The sequence below is a fragment of the Delphinapterus leucas genome, chromosome 2 (genome assembly GCF_059928025.1).
Source record: "Delphinapterus leucas isolate spDelLeu-1000000601 "Yukka" chromosome 2, BTC_Dleu_Yukka2, whole genome shotgun sequence".
Classification (NCBI taxonomy): domain Eukaryota; kingdom Metazoa; phylum Chordata; class Mammalia; order Artiodactyla; family Monodontidae; genus Delphinapterus; species Delphinapterus leucas.
Genome location: NC_143130.1, coordinates 17,672,126 through 17,685,387, shown reverse-complemented (window position 1 = coordinate 17,685,387; position 13,262 = coordinate 17,672,126). Strand labels below are relative to the sequence as shown.

Genomic DNA, 13,262 nt, shown 5'->3' with positions numbered 1-13,262 from the left:
TAGCCTCTCCTTGTTACCTTTCCTTTCATGGAAAGGTGGGGCTGCCATCAGCACTGTACCAGCTAGCTTAAAACAGAAATCTGCCAGAGCTGCTCGCAGCCCATGCTCGTCTGTGCTGCCCACTGCCACGGCCAGGAGCCATCGGGCCAGCTTTGCTGGGAGCATTTTTAAGCATAGAGAGAAGGGTACGATTTGTTGCAGAAGCATAACACTGACACGCCAGAAACGATTGCTCATATTTATTGAAAGGATCCCTTTCGACACACCATTTATACTGTTGTGATTTCTGTGTTGGCGTTATTTTTAAACGTCTGAATAGCAATTTAACGCACCCCTTTATTAGGCAGTCTTTGTAAGTATAATCCCGCCATTAAAGCAGTAGGGCATTGTGCACGGTGGAAATATTACATGTGTAATGATTTGCATTCTTAATGTTCCAGAACCCTGGGGTTATTAGTAAAACGATTGGAGAAAGGTGGTAAAGCTGAACAAGAAAACCTTTTTCATGAGAATGATTGCATTGTCAGGATTAATGATGGCGACCTTCGAAATAGAAGATTTGAACAGTAAGTGTGTGCTGCCTCATCGCTGCACTTTCCCTGCATCAGGCGCGACAGTGTGCGGGCGATTGGGGTACCTCAGGCCGTATGTCTGTGGTCTCTGCCTTCATGCTGGAGAGGAGTATTTTCTGCCATTATCTAGCTTTTAAAAATTTCATCAAACCCCAGGTAATCACTGTCATTAGACTATGTTTCCAAATGCCCTCTGACTGACTCAGCACTTCTTAAAATATCATGGGCCCGATTTAGGCTTTACGGTTTGGCCACTTCCTCGCCTTTTGGAAAATCCATCAGGTTGCTAGTTTTTATTATACTTTTAACTCACACGTCCAACTTTGTCACATATAATGTGACAAATAGGAAGACAAAGCTCCTTGGACCTGCAGTGTCCACTCAGATTTTCCTTATCCTGACTCAAGCCCTTACTCCATTAAAAAGATAAAAATTGTCCAGTTCCTATAAAACAAGGCAAAAATGAGCAGAAATCATAAGGACTTGGTTAAAGACCTGACTAGGGATCCAGATAAGATGGAGTAGCTTCTTGGGCTGGTCTTGGAATAGCATAGTGGCCAACAGCTCTTAACATTTTGAGTTATTGAAGCTGCATTGGCATTCCTGAGATTTTTGCGTGCACAAACTTGGATTAATTTTTCTGATAAATAATGGATAGTCACTTTCTAAAGTTTTCTAAGTATACTTATAAATATATTTCTTTAAAAACTCGACTGGTCTCCTTATAAGGAAATACTTTATGACTTTTAAAAGTCGTATTGGATAATGTTGTAGAGAGGAGGTTATATTTAATTTCTCTTAATATTGAAATGATAATACCTGTTGTGCTTAAAACTGCAGTATGATTGAATGGTTTACAGTGGAGGGTATTCTGTGGAGGGCATACCAAAATGCTGGTATTTTGCCTGTAGTTGTACATAACTTTGTCATTTTTATCTAGAGAATGAGACATTTATATTTGGAGACACAGCCCTGCTGCTATCAGAGCTTGCAAACCCGATTGATAAATGGGTTATGAGAATTTTGTTTTCAGTTTCAACAAAGTCTGTCCGTCCTTGTTGCTTAATGAGTATACTTAATTAAGCTCGTAACATCTTCGAGTCTGCCAGTCTTCATTTGCTAAGTTTCCATTCTTTCTCAAACCCAGAGCACAACATATGTTTCGCCAAGCCATGCGGACATCCATCATTTGGTTCCATGTGGTTCCCGCAGCAAATAAAGAGCAGTACGAACAACTGTCGCAAAGCGAGAGGAACAATTACTATTCGAGCCGCTTCAGCCCCGACAGCCAGCATGTGGATCACAGGAGTGTGAACAGTGCAGGGCCGCAGGCTCTGCCGAGGGTGCCCCGGCCGAAGCCCCTGCCCGAGCACGCGGACCCTCACCCCCGACTCCTACCTCAGAGCGCACAGCCCTCGGGAAAGCCGCCCGCTGCTCCGGGCCCAGCCGTACACCACGTGTTCAGTCCCAGCAGTAGTTACAACACCAAAAAAGTAGGCAAGAAGCTTAACATCCAGCTTAAGAAAGGTATGACCTGTCTTCCTGTTTTTCGCAGAGTTTATTTTCAAAATCAACCAACTAACCCAAAGCATCCTGAGTCTTATCTCATTATTAAGAACTGATACATCTTTTTAAAAAAGCATTTACAGTTGTATATTTTTTATGCTTTTCAGATTCACTTTGCTGTAAAAAATTAACACGTAGAAGATCAGAGGATAGGCCTTAAACGTTATGTTTCTATGAAAAAAGTAGCAGCTGCGACTGCCGTAAAATTTTTGGCAACGAAGGAAATGGGTTTCAGGATGTTACCATCAAACCCAAAGCATCAGGGAGGCTCTGACTGTTTTGAGTGCCCCACTTGATGTCCACATACAGCCCCCCTAGAGGACATTAGAAGTCCTTCCTCCAGTTCAGCCCGTCCTTTGGTGACGGGAAGGGATTGACTCCTTTGAAGCTGTTGGTGGTTCCCGGTGAAATGCTGAGAAGCAAGACCACTGGCCCCTTGTCTCCTGCTCTTCCAGAATATCGCATTCTTCCCTTCCTCAAGGTGACAAGGGGAATCGGAATGGGCCTTGCTAATACTTTATTACCTGTGCCTTACATCAGTGTGTTTATTTAAGGATCCCCCGCCCTTAGACAGTGCATCCTTGCGTACAGGAGGCATTCATTTCTGTGCTGGCCTCCCTGATGACTCAGATCAGGCTCCTAGGTTTGACTTTCTCATTCCCAGTCACCGTCCCCTCCAGGCACTGAGATATACTTTTGCTATTAATCATCTCTTTTAGCTGAGCATTTTTATATATTTTTAAATCATGTCCTTCAAATTGGTGTCATCATAAAGAATATTTCTCCTTTTATGAGCTCAACCAACTCCTACAGTTAGTTGGAAATGAACCAGAGAGGCTGAGCGATTTCCTCAAGTCATGTGGCCACCAGCAGCAGATTCTTACTGGAACCTTTTCCGTGTCCTGACATGGAGACCGTTCTTCTTTCCATTCGGGGTAGAGTTTACAACTCTGTAAACTCTGAGATTCCTATTTCCTTTCTAAATCATACTCTTTCATTGAACTTTATGTGAACCACAGATGCCTTCTTTCTGGTTACTGGCTTTTTAAGCTCCAAATACTTGGTTGACCTGATCAGGAATTGACAACCTCACTCCACTTTTGAAACCCCTTACAGATACAGAATCACATCAGCTTAAACCCCTTTTAGCCCTGTTAATGCATAAGTGAGAGGAATATCAGATTCTCTTTCTTCCTTTTTCTACACTCAAATGAAAGGACATGGTTTTTAAGCAAAAGCATATCAAGAAACACAAAGAGAGTTGTATAAAACATAAAATTCTGCTTGGGATCTTTCAAAAAGGAAGACTATTTTCCATTGTCATAAAGATTTTAGTTCATAAATATCTTTGCCTTTTTACTCTGATATAGGCATATTCATTGTTTAATTACAGTTTTCCATACAATTACAATATGTTAACACCTTATGAAATAATATGAACTTTTTAAATGAAGTGAAATTTTATTTGCCATTAAAAGAATCACTCTTTTGAATACAGAAATCAACAGTTTTATTTTGGTAGCATTTAAAAATATATGATTACACGTTACAGAAGTTAATTTAGAAAGATTATGCTCAATCAACATAAAAATAGAAATAATAGTTTTCTTTTAAACATTTTTCTGACCTTGGGTTATATAACTGATACAGAGCGTCATAGATCTGGCCTGATTTTAATTTATTAACTATGAGAATGTACGGCAAAAGGTGGAAGCTGCCTGTGCATTCTGCCAGTGCTTACAAGTATAAAAAAATAATGTTCACTATAAATAAAAGTGACAAAGAATGCTCATTGTGATTAGTACTAAATAGAGATGTTTTAATGATTGTATGAGGTTGAACAAGTTTTCATTGTAGTTAACAGGCAATGTTTTTACCAGTTATTATTGTTACATTTAACATTTTTTAATGAAGTACATCAAAAATGTAGGGTTTGTCAGTGTTAAACTTTAAATTCAGTTCAGAGTGAACTGACACGATTTGAATGACAGAAGCTCTTCATAAACTGAGGTCAACGCTAAGGACTAAGAAAGCCTTTGTCATAATGATTCTTCGGCATAATTTCGGAACTATGTCATATAACATGTCGAGATAGAAAAGCCCCTATGTACCTGCTTCCGTAATTATGATTTCTTAATATTTATTGTCATTTTGGCCTTCTCAAATACCCTGCTCTTTGGTAGAAATTAGCTTTTTAATAAAGTCAGAGGAGAAGGTCAGTGATCTATTTCAGTCAGTGCAAAATGTTTTGTTGGCTTTGCTAAATGAAAATTGATATCTATTTATCTTTCTTTGAAAGGTCATTGCCTGAACTTTTGGCGTACAGATTTAGGGGTTATTGCTGATATTTTAATAGTGTTTTGTTTCATATAACAATCAGTCTTTGTAGTTCATAGAAATTGATATTGCGAAAGGAGAATAATTTAGAATTCTTCCTTAATAAATGTTATTGCAAGTCATTAGAGTTTCACGAAAGCACAGAAGCATATGGAAAAGTCCCAGCAGAATCATTAGGAGAATTTCATATAGACAATATGCCGTTCAAGTCCTCACAGAAGACTTAACGAATTAACAGCCCAGGCACATTAAAGTGACCTCAGACTTGAAGTAAATGAATGTTTCATTTGAATTTGAGAATATTTACAGTAGGTGTTTGTTACATGTACTGTGTTTTCATCATTTCTACTTTGTTTCTTCTTTAACCCACATTTTTATTCATGTTTATTTGCCCATATTTGTTTACTTAGAGATTCATACCCTGACTTACAGTTTTTTAGCGAGTGCTGCATCAAATTAATGAATTCTGTAGATTTTTCACCTTTACATATCTCTTTATTCTTCCTTTATTGAGCAAGTATTTGTCCTCAGATCATTTTAACTGGAATGGAACCTACTATAGTTTTTAAAAGCTCTGGTAGAAATGAATCATTATTGGAAGCGTTATAAAAATTCTGTTGATTCATTAGAAATTTATCATTATCTTCACATTTTTTCTTGCCTCATTCTGGCTCACTGCATGTTGGTTTCAGTGACATAACCCTTTTCACTGTATTGAGCTTGTAAGGGTGCCTGTCGAGAAAGCTGCCAAAGAGCCTGGAATTGAAATTATACGCTAGCGCGGTCAAGTGTAAATGCCTCAGTACACTCAGTACTCAGTACTCAGTACCTTTAAACATCATATGTTGATCCTCAGATTTTGTAGCTATGATCTCAGATGGGTAATTTGCCTTTTTTTTTTTTTTTTTTTTGAGAAATATAAACGGTAGGATTTAGGTGAACTAGAAGAGAACTAGGCGAAGAAGAAAATATGGTTCATCCTGTCAGTTTGGGGAGGTTCCTTTATCTGTGTCTAGAAACATTTCTCATTTCATTGTTTCTTTTCCATCTCCCTGGACTTGTTCTCTTCCTTGTCTTCACTGCTTACCCTTCAAATCTGGATACCATTATTGCACAGTCATACTTGATACTTGAGATACTATGGGTTTTAACAGGTTTTTTGGGGGGTTTTTTGATAGAGAAATTGTTTATTTTCATAATCAAATATTTAGACAAATTTAAAAACATTCAGCAGGCATATTTGTATATTATTTTCATCTGTCTGACTAGGTTCCCGTTTTTTCTTAGACTAATGAATTTTGATATATATACCATTTAAACCTTCCATAATTTAGTCTATGTTGAAAAATCTTACAACTTTTAAAGTATTAAATGGGTAGGTCAGTGTGAAAGTTACAAAATGTCAAGTTGAGGTAGAGAATAATAACAGATCCTTCATGTATGATATACTTGTGAAATTCAAGATATCTCATTTTGTTTACCTCTTTTTTTTTCCTGTTATATATTCAGGTACAGAAGGTTTGGGATTCAGCATCACTTCCCGGGATGTGACAATAGGTGGCTCAGCTCCAATTTATGTGAAAAACATCCTCCCACGAGGGGCTGCCATCCAAGATGGCCGACTGAAGGCGGGAGATAGACTCATAGAGGTGAGTGGCTTCGGATGTTCCATGATTCTTGAAAAGTTCCATTTTGAAGGGTCAGAGTCGTTTGAACATTTTCATAAAATATGAAATTAAATTATATAATTTAGCAGAAGTATGCATCCTAAAACATTGTATTTCCGCTTCACTTTTACATTTCTCCGTGTTATTTGATGCGAAATGTCTTTTCATTTAGTTTACTCATAAATTTTTAGTTACTTGGACATTTGGTTTATGAGATAACATAACATTTGTCATTATGTAAGTACAGTGTCTGTTAGGTTATATTTCTGGATGACTTTAAATTTATGTCTGGCAGTATAGAAATGTTATCTCCTCTGGAATCAGAGCAGAGACAAATGAAGTAAATGAAAACAGTGTGTCTTGATGAGAAGAACAAGGAGGTTTGGAAATGTCAGCGTGGAGAATGAATTGAGACATAAAAATCAAATGTCAGGAAAAAAAAAGAAATAGTCTTTCAAAATTTCCTTTCTGTACCTCATGGGTTTCATTTGGTTCATTGGTCTTTGAAGCTATCTTTGACATACATAAAGATACATAATTTCTTATGTATGAAGTTTGTGTGAATGTTGTGCATGTAGAAATAAAGGGGGGAAAGATGGAGAAAGAGGATACTTTGTTAGTGGTTTTTCTAGTGTTTTCTTTAGAAAACATAGTCTGTATTTTTAGCGGCAGGCACTGTGTTTCATAATTATTAACTAGCATATAAGTACTAGTGTTAAATATATTGAATGGATAAACAACAAGGTCCTCCTGTACAGCACAGAGAACTATATTCAGTATCCCATGGTAAACCATAATGGAAAAGAATATTTAAACAGAGAATGTATGTGTATGTATGACTGAATCATTTGGCTGTACAGCAGAAATTTACACAACATTGTAAATCAACTATACTTAAATTAAGAAAAAAAACAAGCACTAATGTTAAAGTAAATTTTTATGACATTATCCTTTTTTCTTAACTTGTAGTTTCATATGTAGTTTTGAACTCTGCAACTCCAGCTCTTATTCTAAAGATTTCTTGAAAAGTAACGGAGCAAAGGAATAGCTTCCAGATTTTTTCCTGTGTCTACATTTTGGGCCTAGATTCCTTCAATGTTCCTCTTTCCTCTTTGTCTTGTTTGCATGACACCATGTTTTAAAGGGAGAGCGATAGAGGCCCAGTAAAAGGGAAGGTTTAAGTACAAATTGTGTTTAGGGTATTGTTTCCAGAAAGGGCCTCTTGTCCTCGGGCTGTAAGTGGGGTACTGTTAGTCCCCATTTGTAATGGTAGCTTGTTTCATTTAGGAAGTGTATCAGCTTATTTTTGCCTCTAAATCATAAAAAAGCCTGTCCCCTCCCTCCCCTTCTCTCCCTGCAGGGCCCCCGCCCTTCTACCTTGCTAAAGGTGATCGCTTTATTTTTGTGTCTCCCTTTCATCATGTAATTACTTGACTTGTGACACATCACAGAGGCCTTTGCTTTTCTTTTTGAGGAATGGAAGGGTCTGCGATCTGTATCTCTTCAGGATTAGGCTTTATCTTCTGTAGCTCTCAGGCGTATTTTAAACCTACCTCTCTAGTATCCTTGGTTGTATTTCTACAATATCAGCAGTTCTGTGGGCAAAAAGGTTTTCTGAGTATCTGGATATTTGCAAGCCTATATTTAAATCAAGTATCAAGTGACTAATTTTTAAAAATTATCTGGAAAAGTTCTGCTTTCTTTGAACCTATTATTACTGACCTATTTCCTACAATCCCTTGATAGTAATGCATTGAGCTATATAAGAAGGTTTTCAGTGGGGGAAAGGTTCCAGAACATTAAAACTACAGGAATTTTGATATTACAGTTTAAATGATATATTTAATTGCCTTAGACAAATGCTATTTCTGTCTAAAGAGAGTAATATAGAATACTTTGAAAAAGAAATTTCCACTCTCGTTCCTGTTAAATATGTAGTACTTGCTGATCATATCCTACTTTCTACAAAAAATGATGAGATTCCCCAGGAAGTGGTATTTTCAAATCTCTCTCTTTTTTTTTCCCCCCCTGGTAAATTTTTTTTTCTTAAAACATTGAAAAATCTTGAAGTGAAATACTGCAAGCCCTCCAAAAATATTATTTAGTAGAGATTCTTCTTCAGTGTTTGCTTTTTAGGGATTAAAAAGTTATCATCCTAATTTTCTGTAAAATTTCAGTGAAAGCTAAAATGTTTTTACCAAAATATTTGTAGTGTGTTTTTACTATCTTCTGCAAGGGTGGCATCTTTTTATTTTGGTGTAAGGAAATCTGTGATGCACAAGGGCATCAAGATATCCCAGTTCAAAGCCAGGAAGTTTTGTGTTAACTTGGCGTTGTAGATATATTTGTATCTCTGGTTACTTGTTAATGCACTAGTGGCTGTGCTTTTGGTTTATTGATAAGACCTGAAGGGTTGACTGCTTCCTGCCTCACCTCTGGGTAACTGGTCTGCATTTCTTTATTAGCCCCAGCAGCCTGGTGGTTATCAGATCAGGGCAGAATGTACCACGCAGTGAACCATGTTCCACGGCAGACATGATCAGCTCTAGAATGTGTGTCTCGTCTCTTGTTATCTGTTTGCCCAGTATCGCAGCTGAAAACTTTTTGTCTGTTTTAGGTAAATGGAGTTGATCTAGCAGGCAAATCCCAGGAGGAAGTTGTTTCGCTGTTGAGAAGCACCAAGATGGAAGGGACCGTGAGCCTTCTGGTCTTTCGCCAAGAAGATGCCTTCCACCCAAGGGAACTGGTGTGTAAATTCAGAGCAGATGAAAGGTTTCTGATGCACATGAGGCAGGGATCTGGGCTAGCGACCTGCTGGCCAGTGTTTATTAAGAGATTTTCCAAGCAGTTTCTATATTTTATATATCTTTCAGCCTTAGCATAATACAAGCATTCCTTCCTCATATTTCTTCTGTTTTGGAAACAGATATCCACAATGTTGAATGCAAGAGTATTTGAAAATCAGATTGCAGGGATATTTTCTAGGACAGCAAATGTTTATTACTGAACGCTTTTAGATGGACTGATTGAATACAGAGATGTCGATTATTCCATAACTGTCACTTCAGAGGCTGTTGTTGAAAGCTTGCCATCTTCTCCACTACATATGACAAATTTTCATATTTCAAGTTTTCATGGTACGTGTAGCTAAGCCAAATAAAGATACTTGCTTACTGTTGTATGAAAAAGAGGACCTTAATTAAATACTCTTATTGAAAGTAAAAAGACCTGAGTTGCAATAAGCCCCAGGGCCATTAATTCCTAACATAGACATTATTTAGAATGACATAAATGAAATGAAAAGGCATTTGTTTGCAAACTATTTATTTCACTTTTTATACATATGTCAGTGCATCTAAATATTAGATAGGGGTATTTACATAGTATTTGTGTGAACGAAATCTGTATATTAAATTGACACAGTTCTTAATGTTTTTCTGCAAAAAGTGGTAGGTTTCATTTATGTGTAGAAATAATATAATTGGAGGAATCACCTTTATCTTTTGTTTTGATGTGGTAGGAAACTTGTTTTACTTCAAGTACAAGTGGTATTTTAAATATTTCAAAACAGATTCTAGTTGGGTCATTTTAGGACATTTGACCTGTCTTTCAGATAGCTTTTAGCTTTATCTAAACAATAATGAATCCGTATATACTAGAGTGGTTTTAGGGACGCAGTAGGATTTAGGGACGCAGTTCCCAAATTTGTCCGATTGCCCTAATTCTCTTAGGCTAATCCTTCAAGTATGGATGTGTCATGGTTAATAAAAATTTCCTTTTATTATAAAACAGATTTTAGTCTTGGGAATATCCCATCTCTTGGTTACACACACACTGACAATTTACTATGATTTCATGGAAATTTCAGATTGTGATAGGGCTGAAAACTGAACACTTTTGTTTTAAGTAGATTTTGAGAAATGATGAAAACTTCTTTATTTCTATTTAGAAATGTTTAATGCATTATTTCTCAATTTAAATTTGGTTTTCCATTTTCCCCCCACTGTTATCCAATTCTGTGCTTTAAATGCCACCTGATCCTAAATCTGGAGTTGTCTCTATTAAATTGTAAATGAGCAGTTAAAAAAAAATTAAAAAAAAAAACACGAAGCTTTAGATGCGATAAAGCTTTAGTCCTTCCTCAGTGTATCTGAGCCTGGGTGATAGTTGGCATTATTAGGTTGCCAAAGCTTAAACACTGCTCTTACAGCCGTTCCCGAGTTAGTGCCAGCACGGACCAGCTTAAGGTTATTCAAGTTCTTCTGGTCCAATTTTGATCTTCCAGGCTTCTGTTTTCCCCTTCTGCTGCCTCCTTTTTTTTTTTTTTCTTGGTTATTTAATTTATTGCTTGTGAGCTTTTCATTAAGGAGTGAGCCAGTAGGCCGTCAGTTTATTCACGTTGCAGCTGCTATTCAAGGTTTAAAAGAAAGAAAATTCTGAAAACTTAAAGGAGTGCATTGAAAATGATCTTTCAATCCAATTAACAGAGCTCTTTTCCTCTGTTTGGGGTGTCTGTGTTTAAATTCTGTGTCTAAAACAAAATACTTTTATCAATAGGTACCCTTTTTTTTTTTTTATAAGTCAACCTTGTAACTATCTATTAATTAAAACAACTCTATAATACATGAAAAAAAATCACATTTATAACCTGTGTAATATTGTGAAGTATAATGCTCGTGGTTCAGACTGTTAATATCTGGTCTAGCTATCAAATTACAATATACCTTATAATTTAGACTTAGTTGGGAAAATTAGAAAACAAAATTAGAAACAGTGCCAGGAATAGAAAAGCAGTTTCGTGAGATTTGTTTGCCTCCAAATAATAAATTCATGATACACTGTGAATGAGCAAGTAAAAATTTACATCTAGAACAATTTTTAATTTTAAACAACCCCGCCCACACACACACACACACACACACACACACACACACACACACATAAGATAATATAACCACATCAGTGAAAGTTTGCAAGACAGAGTAATATATCAGCCTTTACTATAATCACCCTCTATATATTTTGTAGATTTTAAGAACAAACAATTTTTCCTTGAGAGTAAAGCTTTGTGTCCCTGTGTGTTGAAGATGGCTTTGGTCAGTCTGTATTTATGTTTTTCTTCAATTCTTCTAGAATGCAGAGCCAAGCCAGATGCAGATTCCAAAAGAAACGGTAAGAGCTTTGTCTTTTGCAGGATGCAGAGATGTTGGAAAGATAAATTGAACTAACTTCTTACTAATTAATTATGAAGTTATGTGTCCTCTCTTTTCTTGGCTCATAATAGATCCTAATATACAAAGATTTAATAAATCCCAAAGTGGTCTTACCTTAAGTGACTTATTGCTACTACCCCAAATGAAGAATATTTTGTGATTATTTTTGATCAGACAGGGATAAAAAAGAGACATTAAAGACTTTCCTATTCACCTGCATATTAAGAGGGAGCAAAATTGGTGAGTGACTTATTGCTACTACCCCAAATGAAGAATATTTTGTGATTATTTTTAATCAGACAGGGATAAAAAGGAGACATTAAAGACCTGCATATTAAGAGGGAGTAAAATTGGTGAGCTTAGTAGTTTAACTTCTATCTATCTATCCATCTATAGACTTCATGAGTTGTGAAGTGCTATAAGTGGCTACAAAAATGAAAAATGAAAAAAGAAAACAATTCAGGCATAGAAAAAATAGGGAGGGCTAAAAGTACAATAAAAATGTATCATAAACACGAAAAATAAAATACCGGCAATTAGACTAAACATATTATCATAATAACTTATATTTAATAAGTTATTTATTATCAGTTATTATAGTGTATTTTAAGGGGCTAATTCTCCCAACTGAAGTAAGTTTTCACAGCTTAGATTAAAAAGCAAAAAATAGATGTTTAAAAGATAAATCCTAATACAGGCTGAAAATAAAGGAACAAGTTGAGTACTAACAGGTGGTACTAACATAATGAAAGTAAGGATTGCCATATCAGTCTCTGAACTTATCTTCTTTTTTGTGTGGGTGCCTTGCATGGGGAAAAAAGAGAGGGCGTTTTATATTGACACATGATATCATCCAGTAGAAATTCCAACAGTCAGGATCTTTTATATATTAAACAGCACAGCAGAAACACATGTCATTCCCAAACCTTTGTGAGTAAAATGAAAATTTAGCAAAACCATACCCATGGTGGGTGATGCTAATACATATTTTTCCAAAATTTGGCATGTTAGATAGATAAAGTAAGATTATGAAGAAATTGAATAAAATAATTAACACTAATAATAGCATTACATAATTTAATTTTTCTTGACACATTCATAACCAGACAACTTTGAACCTAATAAACAAACAAAATGTTATTTTCAAATATTCCATCATTACAAAAATGGATGAATAATCAGACCTCAGAGGAAAATCAGTAAACAACCTTGAGAACATTACACATTCATAAGTACAGGTTGTAGGAAATTCACAGCCTTCATTTTTTACCCATTAAATCAATAGGTCTGTGATAGTTAATCAGAATCACAATAGTATTTATATGTGTGTGTGTGTGGGTGTGTGTGTGGGTGTGGGTGGTGTGATGGCGGGTATGTTGAGAGGTGAGGGGAAATTGGACAAGTTGATTCTGAAGAGTCAAGTGGGGCACAAGAACGATTTATTTTAAAAGACAATAATGATAGCAAAATGTACTTTAAAGCTAGAATACTTAAATAGCATGATATTGTTATAGGAACAGACAAGTAGATCATTGAAACACATTGATGATGTAAGCAGTCCCAGTGTTTACGTGTGTGTGCATGTTTGTTAAAGGAGACATTTCAAAATAGTGGTAAAGAGTGGTTTGTTTAGTGTTTAGAACAATTGGCCATTCACTTTAAAAAGTTAGATTCCTTTTTCTCGATATAAACCAAAATAAATCCCAGTTAATTATGAAATTAAACCTAAAAACATACCACAAAGTATTGAGAAAATATGTGAAAAGTTTCTCTGTTAACTTTGGAAAGTAAATGCTCGTCCCAGCATGACAAAGCCAAATGTCCTAAGAGAGTAGATTGATAGATTTGTTTATATATATTAAAAACCTTTCAGAGCAATAACCACACCATGAAAGAGTTGCAAGATA

At 36.0% G+C, this 13,262-nt stretch overlaps 1 protein-coding gene across 20 annotated transcripts in view; it reads left to right on the top strand.

Moving 5' to 3' along the window:
- The window catches only part of PARD3 (par-3 family cell polarity regulator), a 642,085-nt gene that overhangs the window by 362,293 nt on the left and 266,530 nt on the right, over positions 1–13,262 (top strand). For all 20 annotated transcript variants that reach the window (XM_089906476.1, XM_089906474.1, XM_089906475.1 and 17 more), the window contains 5 exons: positions 441–566; positions 1,720–2,099; positions 5,985–6,124; positions 8,760–8,888; positions 11,276–11,314. In XM_089906476.1, coding sequence (XP_089762602.1) covers positions 441–566; positions 1,720–2,099; positions 5,985–6,124; positions 8,760–8,888; positions 11,276–11,314 — 814 coding nt within the window. The remainder of the gene's footprint in view (positions 1–440; positions 567–1,719; positions 2,100–5,984; positions 6,125–8,759; positions 8,889–11,275; positions 11,315–13,262) is intronic.